The 11,455-nt window shown below is 40.6% G+C and overlaps 1 protein-coding gene across 1 annotated transcript in view; it reads left to right on the top strand.

The window, feature by feature from the left end:
- The first annotated feature begins 228 nt into the window (after positions 1 to 228).
- Positions 229 to 11,455, top strand: part of LOC117394832 (exocyst complex component 3-like) — a 52,918-nt gene continuing 41,691 nt past the window's right edge. The window contains exons 1-2 of the mRNA XM_059014736.1: positions 229 to 382; positions 10,187 to 10,344. Coding sequence (XP_058870719.1) covers positions 10,201 to 10,344 — 144 coding nt within the window. The 5' untranslated portion in view covers positions 229 to 382; positions 10,187 to 10,200. The remainder of the gene's footprint in view (positions 383 to 10,186; positions 10,345 to 11,455) is intronic.

Here is an 11,455-nt window from a genome sequence, read left to right as displayed (position 1 = left end):
TACTATAAAAATTACTTTTTGTATAACATACTGAAAGAACGATGTTAATTTCTGTATGAAAACAAAACAACAATAAAATACTAAAAGACAAAACATACAATTCCTAGAAAGCAAAGCTTTATTTTAGTTTTGCAGAGCAAGATGCTGGACATTGTAGTTTATCCCGAAGTTGTTCTCCTTTTAACGCAACACACAAAGAGCTCTCGGAAAACTACAATTCCTAGAATGCAATTTGAAATACACAGGAAGTTAATCTTGTCAACAGCTGGGCGGTGTGCAAGCCTTACAGACAAGGAAGATGGTATTTTAATAAGGAGAATGGGATTAATACCTCGATATAAACCATTTTTAGTCGTGTAAAAACCCACCGGGAACACTACAGGTAGGAAAACATTTCTTATAGTATTTTTTAGTTAACAACATACCTGAATAAAACCCCTTAGCAGATCGTGGGGCCTGAGTGTGACAGCTCAGTTTTATTTTAGTTTAAAAATATCTGTTACATTATTGTTTTCACATAAACATGTGAAATGGACATATACTCTGCATGGTTATACAGGTGGTAGTGATATATTGTGTGATTTTTTAACGGTTTAGTAAAGTAAATGGGTAAAAAAAAAAAAAAAAAAAGTAATTAAACGATTTTTTTTTCAAGACAGTGACATTGAAATCCCTGTACTGTGTATCTTCATTCCTTGTATAAAAAAATATGCTGATATGATATGGAAACACTAACACCGTGTAAATACTGAGGTGTGGTGCTTTGTTTATAGATCTTTATATTTAGGGCCATTTTTGTGATGTAAAAAGCCTTTAGTAAGACAGTACTGATCATACATACTGTATTTTATATATATATATATATATATATATATATATATATATATATATATATATGGACTGGGGAGGAGGGCTACAGTAGAAAATTATTGACCAGAGGGAAGACTACTATTACAGACAGGGGGCTATAATGCCCGAAGCTGCAGGGGGATTTCATTTTCCACAATAGCTGAATCTGCAGTACATATTTAATATATGAATCAGTCAAGAAAATAAATGAGGCAAGGCTAGATAGTAAATATGATTTTATGTATTTTGTTTAAATATAGCTGATACAGCATACGTTTAAATAAATAAATAACAGAAAATGGTTTTGAAGTTCATACCGTATAGTTTTTATCTGTGTCCGTCTGGTTTGCTGACTGATGCATAATCCAGTTTATATTACATTGTCGAATTTAATTTGTTTGAATTTCATAAAGTCAGAAAACAGTGACGTTTTAATCACCATTTTAGTGTTTGGAGCATCTTTTGTAGTATGTTTTGTAATTCATTTTCTGTTAACTCACAAAATCAGTTTTGAGGCAGTTTCTCTTGTGAAGAGTTCAGGGGAGAAAGGCATGCCTTTGAAAAGGGGCAGGACTAACAGTGATTGAACCAATCACATGACAGACTGAGACTATTGACCGGTGGTGTTAGAATGTTAGGGCAGTAGTTCAATCTATTTTTCCTCCTATTATGAGGTTCTAACCAATCACAGGCCAGGATTTCCAATCACTGATTAATATATATACAGTCAGGACTTGGATATCCGTTACCCAGATACACGTCAGTCGCATTTTACCGTCCTTGTATTAAGAATAAAATCAATCCCCATATAACAAATCAATGCACTTACCCGTCACACGCGATTTCCAACTCCGTCACCAGTTTTCTGATACAAAGCCCATCTCTTCAAATGTTACAATGTATTTCTTTATCCGTCACAACCCAAGGTTTTTTTTTTTTTTTTTTTGGTTTTTTTTTTTTTTTTTTTTAAATCTCATGCCAAATCAGTCTTTTTATTGTGCAGTTACACAGCACTTCCTCCAATTTCACATGACGAAAATGCAGTAAAAACAAAGCAAACCAGACAAGCTACAGTAATGTAAAAGTTAATCATTAAGCAGTTTTAGATACTGTGATGCATTTTTTAATATGATATTTTGTACATTTTTATTTGCAAGTGAACTGACATTGGGGCCTTATTGGCAATTTTGAATATTGATTTTGGATACTGTTTTAATTCTGGAATCTTGTTTTTTTAATCTTTTGCTAAATCGCATTGCCTTTTACGTTTTACGCAGTTTTGTGCATGGGTAACATTTTGATTTCATTTTGCTGTTGGGTTGTTAATGGGGAATTTTACATACTGCTACAATACATACCGAATTTAAAAGTATGTACAGTCCTGTGGCAGAGCAGGGCTCTGCCCTTAGAAATACTGTCAGGGAAGGAGTTAAATTCTCCTCCCTGCCCAGATTGATTGCGTCAGGTGGGAGCAATCAACCCATTAATTATTCAATTATGGACTTAGCCACCTGGCTTAAAAGGAGGCCTCAGCCTCCCAGTTAAGAAGAGAGTTCCAGAAGGAGAGGAAGAAGTGTTTGTCTGTGTGTGCTATTTTGTTAGTTTTGATCCAGTGAAGGCTACGCCCAGCCTGGAAACTTTATTTGTAAGTTTCATTTTGTTTGTATTTTATGTTTTGGACCTTTTTGTTTGGCCCTTGTGCTGGTTTATTTTGTATTTTTGTTTATTAAAAACTTTATTTTGAACTTTATACTGTCTCTGAGTCTCAACCTCTGCCAATCCTGTCACAGTTGGTGTCAGAAGTGGGATAGCGCCACCTGGAGGCTCAGAGCAGTAATTTTTTTTTTTTTCTTTCTTGAATTTTGGGAGGTTTTTTTTTGGAAAAAAAAAAGAGAAAATGGGGAAGAAGAGCAGACAGCGGCAAAGGCAGGAGATGCAGCAGCTGAAGAAATGTAAGCTGCTGCAACAACAGCCACCCCAGCTGGAGGACCCAGCCAGCCTTTTTCCCTGGTGCTCTTGGTGCGGGAAGGTGGATCATCGGTGGAGGTCCTGTCCAGATGGGCCACCAGCTGACTGGTGTGGGCGCTGTGAGGCGGATGGCCACAGCTGGGCAGGATGCCCCCACAATCTGGACCAGGAGCAGCTGCAAACCCCGTCCTCGGCAGCCACCCTACCACTTCCAACATCACCGCCTTCACCACCATCCCAGGAAATATGGGACTGGTTGATGCACCCTGAAGCGGACCTCTTCCACGACCTCCCCATAGTTATCAACACGCTGTGGCGTCAAGATGGGGGGAGGTGGGAAAAGTGGGAGGAACAGCATCACCCGGCGTCCTTCGCAGAGCTGGCCCTGATGGTCGTAAACTACCTGGCGGTAGATATGGGAGAGCCCCCAGTCATTCCAATAAAGAAGGTGGAGCTGTCTTCCCGAGAGCCAGAGAGGGGTGAGTCGTCGTCCCGAGAGCCAGAGAGGGGTGAGCTGTCGTCCCGAAAGCCAGAGAGGGGTGAGCCGCCGTCCCGAGAGCCAGAGAGGGGTGAGCTGTCGTCCCGAGAGCCAGAAGGGGAGGAGCCGCCGTCCCGAGAGCCAGAAGGGGAGGAGCCGCCGTCCCGAGAGCCAGAAGGGGAGGAGCCGCCGTCCCGAGAGCCAGAAGGGGAGGAGCCGCCGTCCCGAGAGCCAGAAGGGGAGGAGCCGCCGTCCCGAGAGCCAGAAGGGGAGGAGCCGCCGTCCCGAGAGCCAGAAGGGGAGCCGCTGCCGTCGTCCAGAGAGGGGGAGCCCGAACGTCCACAGCCCGAGAGGGAGGAGCCCGAACGTCCACAGCCCGAGGGGGAGGAGCCTGAGCGGGAGGAGTCGGTGCGTCCACGGCCCGAGCGGGAGGAGTCGGTGCGTCCACGGGCCGAGAAGGGGAAGCCCACAGGCCCAGGGCTGAAGGGACCCGCAGGGGAAGAATACAGGCTGTTCCCACCTCCACCGCCAGCAGAGGGGGAACAGCCGGAGCTGTCTCTCCCTCCACCGCCAGCAGAGGGGGAACAGCCGAAGCTGTCTCTCCCTCCACCGCCAGCAGAGGGGGAACAGCCAGAGCTGTCTCTCCCTCCACCGCCAGCAGAGGGGGAACAGTCGGAGCTGTCTCTCCCTCCACCGCCAGCAGAGGGGGAACAGCCGGAGCTGTCTCTCCCTCCATCGCCTGGGGTTGCCTGCCTGTCCGCGTCGCCTGGGGTTGCCTGCCTGTCCGCGCCGCCTGGGGGTCCAGAGGGTCCAGCGTCGCCAGAGGGGCCAGGGGGCCCCGCATCGCCAGGGGGTCCAGAGGGTCCAGCGCCGCCGGAAGGACCAGCGTCGCTGTTCCCGCCTCCGCCAGCAGAGGGAGACGAGTTGCTGTTCTCGCCTCCGCCAGCAGAGGGAGACGAGTTGCTGTTCCCGCCTCCGCCAGCAGAGGGAGACGAGTTGCTGTTCCCGCCTCTGCCAGCAGAGGGAGACGAGCCGTTGTTCCCGCCTCCGCCAGCAGAGGGAGACGAGCCGTTGTTCCCGCCTCCGCCACCAGAGGGAGTCGGGCCGCCGTTCCCGCCTCCGCCACCAGAGGGAGTCGGGCCGCCGTTCCCGCCTCCGCCACCAGAGGGAGTCGGGCCGCCGTTCCCGCCTCCGCCACCAGAGGGAGACGGGACGCCGTTCCTGCCTCCGCCACCAGAGGGAGATGTTCCAGGTTCCCTACCAGCGTTCATGGGCTTTGAAGGTCCGGGGCCCCCACTATTGAAGAAAGCTTGGGGGATCCGGCATCAACCCCGCCCACCACCGCCCGTTGAAATAGCCCACCCAAGGGACATAAGGGGACTCTTGGGGGGAGGGCTTGGGTTCAGGGGGGGGGGGGGGGGGGGGGGGGGGGGAGTTTGGCCGATTGCGGCCTCCGTACTTTGTACGTGGAGGGAGGTGTGTGGCAGAGCAGGGCTCTGCCCTTAGAAATACTGGCAGGGAAGGAGTTAAATTCTCCTCCCTGCCCAGATTGATTGCGTCAGGTGGGAGCAATCAACCCATTAATTATTCAATTATGGACTTAGCCACCTGGCATAAAAGGAGGCCTCAGCCTCCCAGTTAAGAAGAGAGTTCCAGAAGGAGAGGAAGAAGTGTTTGTCTGTGTGTGCTATTTTGTTAGTTTTGATCCAGTGAAGGCAACGCCCAGCCTGGAAACTTTATTTGTAAGTTTCATTTTGTTTGTATTTTGTGTTTTGGACCTTTTTGTTTGGCCCTTGTGCTGGTTTATTTTGTATTTTTGTTTATTAAAAACTTTATTTTGAACTTTATACTGTCTCTGAGTCTCAACCTCTGCCAATCCTGTCACAAGTCCATATGTCCACAGCCGTCTCTTTTGGCAAGTGATATTTTCAGAATCATAACATTCTAAATTAAAATACTACTTCTGTTGAAAATATAGTACTGTGCCAACAAAACCAACTACAGTACAACTAAATGGAAGCCTACTTATTTTAAAACACAGTCCTTTCAGCTGTGTATTTTTGACATTGTATCTTTTTTGTGTTCCCTGGAAAAAGGGACAAGGGTTAGAATGGGCCAAAATGAAATAATCATATATGCGTCACACTCGATTAAGTGCCACTAAAGTCAAAATTGTATAGGGTCGGATATGTGAGTGCTGTGTGTGTGTGTGTGTGTGTGTGTGTGTGTGTGTGTATATATATATATATATATATATATATTATATATATTTATTGAGGTTGGACGATGACATTTTCATTATCGTCTGTAAATTATCATGATTATCGGCTGAATAAATAAAATATTTAAAATTCTTGTAATTTATCAAATGTATACTTGAGCAGTGACAACCGCCAGCCTAAGTCACTGAGTTTAGAGGAAAAAAAAGAGTATATTCACCAAGTTTTTAAATTTGTGGTGGGTGCCCAGAACAAACATGAGTATAAAAATACACCTATTGTATATTAATAAATTATGTAGTTTTCCTATAAAATAACATATATTTTTCTAATTTAAACATTTATGTTAACTTGAGAACATTTACTTTCATAAAAGAAAGTGCCACCAAATGTATTAATATAACAAAACAAAATTGCTACGTTACGTGGAATTACTATTAGGAACATACTAAGTTGCACATCGCTGCTTGTATGCAGACAGTTTAATAAAATAAACCACCTATCCTTCCATTAAAAGTTAACTCTCTTCTATTTATGCAACTACCCTTTTTTACAATAGCAATGCCATGGGGACAGAGATATACCAGAGTTCTGAGCACCTGCAGTACAGTACTCATGGCTTTACTGTAGTTTAAAATAAAGAAGCAACAGAAGGAACACAGTTGTTTAGGCTATATTACACATGTACACTTTTTTTTTGCTTTTAGCAATTACATTCAATTTACGTAAAAAAAAAAAAAAAAAAAAAAAAAAAAAAACTTAAGTCCAACACAAGGGCACCAAGGTGATTCCATACTCATTCATAAAACAACATTATGGCCATTATATTGATGAAATTGTAATTCAAACAAACACAAATCAGTGTTTTCTGAGTGATTCACACCATAATTGTTATAAAATATAGGTTACTTTTCCATTGTAAAAATCAAATGGTATTAAAAAATCAAATTAAAAAAAAATACATAGATTAGACTAGAGGCTGAGATACAGCCTTAGTAATACAACAGCACAAATAAGCCATGTCAGTGAAGGGAAAGTTTTAAAAAAGATAGATTTTCAGGAAAACTGGCTGAAGATGTACCCATGGCTGGAGTTAAATAACAATAGTGGTCAAATGAGTTGTTCGGTCTGCAGTGTCTGCGCAACTGTAGTTTGCAAACCGCTGTTACAAAACCTGTATAACGTGACTTTGAAAAAAAATAAGATCAAAGTAGAAACTTTGTCAGGCAACGGAGAGTGCTCTGCATCGCAATGATGAACAGCTGGATGTACATAATGTTAGTTGTTTACATTTGAGAGACTTTATATGTAGTTTCACAGTTTTTGAAATGTACAGTTGCAAAGGATTTACAGTTTTGTTATGGTGCATTGCTGGACACTCGATTCAGGAAAAAAACTGTATGCTGTTTTTAAGCATACACATTCTAACCCCTTTCGTGAAAGCACACGTTTTACTAAAAAAGCAGAACTACGTAAGGTAGTGAAAATGTATTACATAAAAATAAGTGAAAAGAGAAATCGCTGCACTTCAAGATTGTATTTTGTTCACTATTATATTATCACCCCTACTCGTTTCATAACACAGGGAGCTGCTAGTTGAACCATTTCATAAGCTACTTGCTCATTTTATTTTATTTTTATTTTTTGGTGTAATTTGATCAAAACTAATAATTATCTACCTAACGTGTTCATTTTTAGCATTGGTATTTTGGGGGGAATAACATAGAATTACAAAACAGCAACTTTCTTTGAAATGTCTGTATAAATGAGCAATTTATATACACTGAAGACATGAAAGGAGTTAGAATGTGTGTTGCACCGTTGCATTTTTAAAGTATTGCAATTTTAAGCCCGCTTTGTCACAGTTCAGTTTTATTCTGTCTAATCTCGTCCTTTCTGCAGTACTGTACTTGACAACTGCAAGTTCACAATTATTATTATTATTAGTAGTAGTCGTAGTAGTAGTCGTAGTCTCAGTAGTATTAATGTCGGGGACAAATTGTTGTGCACCCATTGCTTACCTGAACATTAGGTAAATCCTAGAACACTTCGCTGCCGATTTTAGAAAAAAAAAAATAAAAAAAATTAATGTCTTAAATGACTGGATTTGGTATTTTTGGTTTGGTTTCTTAAGAATGTAAACCATCCATATGTATGTGTGTGTGTATATATATATATATATATATATATATATATATATATATATATAATATATATATATATATATGATCAGACCTTAATATTCCCAGTTTCCCTTTTTATTGTTTGATTCATAAGCATAATACCATAAAGGTGTCCTTCGGTGTAACCACACCGTTTTAAAAATAATTTCTTATGTACAGTTTCTATACACATTGGCTTCATATATTCCTGTATAGTTAGCCTAAAATCAAGTGCTAAACAAGCATAGAATCACATTTCCGTGTTTTCTTTTTGTTTATTTCCTTAGTGATGACCCCATTTTTTTTAATATGAGCTCACAATCAAGACCTTTGAATTAAAAAAAAAAAAGAAAAGTACCAGAACAGATTAAAATGATTTACCACATTTAATTGAGATACTCTGTTTGTTTGTATAGATACAACAAGTTTATCACGGATATATGCAGGTTACCCCGAATTACTTCTAATTGTCATACTCAAACCATGGCCTATTTAATTAAAATGCAGACTTAACTGTTATGTATTAATAATCTTAAAGGAAGACAGACACATTAGTAGTGAATAATTGTTATGAAAACTTTATTACTTATTGTTTTTTTTTTTTGTTTTTTTTGTTTTTGTTTTTTTTAATCACTTGAGTTAACATTTGATATGGTCAAGGAAATTCACAATTTAATTTTAGATTCATTGTTCAATACGTAAATGAAACTTTCTGAAAAAAAACTTGAACTACAATATGAAAGGAATGTAGTCAACATTGGTGAAAAGATGAACACAGAAAGAACAGAACTTTAATACAACATGAGAAAAATAACATTCTGCATTAGGCACTTTTGACAGCACATCATCCTGCTGCTGATAATGAAAAGTCATCATCTACCAGGCTTTTGTGAATTTTATCCAGTCAGTGCTGCACAGTTTGGAATATCTAAGTGGAAGGCTCTGGCTCAGAAATTACTGCAACAATGTCTGGCGTCAAAGAAATTACGTCAGAAACTCTGTGCCAAACAAATTAATTCTTATCATCCAACTGACGCATGCAGTTTACTGCAACTTCTTTTTCCACCTCCTTAAGGACTTGCCCTATGTATGGTAGTTCATCAAACATCACAACAAATCGAAAACCCTTCAACTAGTAAATTGCTTGCTCGCATTAGCCACCAAGTGGCATTACAGGTCGCTAGGGGTGCTGATCAGTTGCCACTATATCAGAAAATGTACAGATCCTAAACTGTATAAGTATGCAAAGTTTCACATTTGTATAAAAAAGTGCACCATTTTGCCTATTTGTTGTGCTTATTGGCTGGACCATGATGTGTTGTCAGATTCTGTATCATATGGAGAAAAACATGAAAAAGCACCTCGATCGCCTTTTGGTAAGATACGCTGCACTTGCTGCAGGGTCTTGCTTAATACGAGCTCTGTATTGAGCTACCTTTTCCCTGCTTGACAAGGACATCTGAAAATTTGACGAAAACTAAGAAAATTGTATATAAATCTATAATGTCAAACTTGGCTATTCATAAAAAAAAAAATAATGTCTGTTGGCTCTTTATAATAAGTAATCAATAAATCTGTTAAATTCAGAGATCATGCTTGACGCCCTGCAGTGTAACCACCTGGACACTTTGGTGTAACCTATAAGTCTGGTTACACCAAATGACATTTAGCGGTTACACTGGAGGACATTTTTCATCTAATGTTAATGTAACAGGCCAGTATTAGGCTACCTGTGCAAAACAATGACCTTGAACATATTCTATAACAATCACATTTCTGGTGAGATATTGATTTTGAAAATATTTATTTGTTATCACCCTATTCAAGGAGTTACACCGAATCAATCAATCAATCTTTATTTTATATAGCGCCTTTCATAGTGGACCACCGACACAAAGCGCTTTATAAGATGCAGTAACAACATGACTTGGTGATTTACATGTCTTGTAAGGAGTTATGAATGTGCATTTTTTAAATATTTATGAGAGACACACTGACCTTGCTCCACATGTGCTGGGTCCCTTTCAGACTTCCTCATATACTGATGTCATAGGTCATGGAGTCCTCAGCAAATATGGTCTAAAATGGCTGTTTTGATGTCAGTTACACCATCGGAGGACATCAATTTCTCGAACAAAAGTGTTTCTAGTAAAAATCTCATTGTAAATTAGAATAATCCTACAACATTTCTCCATATATCAAAATACCCTCACAGAATTATGCCTATGTACTGTATTCATTGTTTTATTCTGAGTTTGAGTTTTTTTCTAACTTTATTTGCATAAATAAGCTTTCGGACGGTTGCTATTGACTATCGATGTGTGTTCAAGAAGAATGTGTTGTAATGCTGGGGCATTCTATGAAATAATGTTCAAGAGTTTACACCAGGATTCAAATAAAAAAAAAATGTTGCAACCCTACAACTAAGAAGTAGTAAACGTTACTTAAAATAAGATGGGAAACTATATATTTTTTTGTACTAATACTGATGCGTCTCTCTTTGTGTTAAGGGTCAGCAATTGAAATGGAGGAGACGGACAGGGAGGCTGTTGCAACAGCCGTACAGAGAGTTGCTGGGATGCTGCAAAGACCAGACCAGTTAGACAAAGTGGAACAGTATCGCAGGAGGGAGGCTCGCAAGAAGGCCTCAGTAGAGGCTAGACTCAAGGTATGTAATCCACCGATTGACACAGTGCTTCATCCCATAGGTGAGTTTGTGGCATGCAGAGCTCAGCAGCATTGCATGTTTTTTTGGGGATCTTGTCCTTGTCAAGAAATAGTGTTGCGTGACTCAGCAGCTGCTCAGCCTTGGCCTGGAGTATTCAATTTCAAAACATATGTATGCTGAGTTAACCCAGACTTTCTCATCCATGATTTTCCATCCAGTGACATCTATGCTAAATGTTTGAACCATTTTCTTTGTATAGAAATGATTTAGTCTTTTATTATTATTATTATTATTATTATTTATTTCTTAGCAGACGCCCTTATCCAGGGCGACTTACAATCGTAAGCAAAAACATTTCAAGCGTTACAATACAAGTAATACAATAAGAGCAAGAAATACAATAACTTTTGTTCAATTAAAGTACAAGTTTGACAAACCACAATTCAATAATACAGCAGGTAATAGTGATAGTTACATCAGGATATGATTAAATAGTGATAGTTACATCAGGATGTGATTAAATACAAAGTACTACAGGTTAAAAACTTGGCAGATTACAGTATTCTGAAGTACAGGATTAAATGCAGTAAAATAGGGGCTGATAAGAGCAAAATAAAGCACATTTACATGAAGGGTGATAGTGTCCCAGGATACAAACAGAGGAGTTCTACAGGTGCTCTTTGAAGAGGTGAGTCTTAAGGAGGCGCCGGAATGTGGTCAGGGACTGGGCAGTCCTGACATCTGTAGGAAGGTCATTCCACCACTGCGGAGCAAGGGTGGAGAAGGAGCGGGCTTTGGAGGCAGGGGAGCGTAGCGGTGGTAGAGCTAGTCTTCTAGTGCAGGCGGAGCGGAGAGGTCGAGTGGGGGTGTAGGGAGAGATGAGGGTCTGGAGGTAGCTGGGTGCAGACTGGTCAAGGCATCTGTAGGCTAGTACAAGAGTCTTGAACTGGATGCGAGCGGTGATCGGGAGCCAGTGGAGCGAGCGGAGTAGTGGAGTAGAAAAAATAAAATTGACCTGTTGTAATCATCACTGTTGCATCTGATACGATTTAATCTGTTTAATCCTGAATGTAGTGTCCCCGGCATGTATGATGAATCAGAATCTGTGCAA

This window comes from Acipenser ruthenus, chromosome 3 (genome assembly GCF_902713425.1).
Source record: "Acipenser ruthenus chromosome 3, fAciRut3.2 maternal haplotype, whole genome shotgun sequence".
NCBI classification, from domain to species: Eukaryota; Metazoa; Chordata; class Actinopteri; order Acipenseriformes; family Acipenseridae; genus Acipenser; species Acipenser ruthenus.
This window is presented reverse-complemented; position numbering and strand designations above follow the sequence as displayed.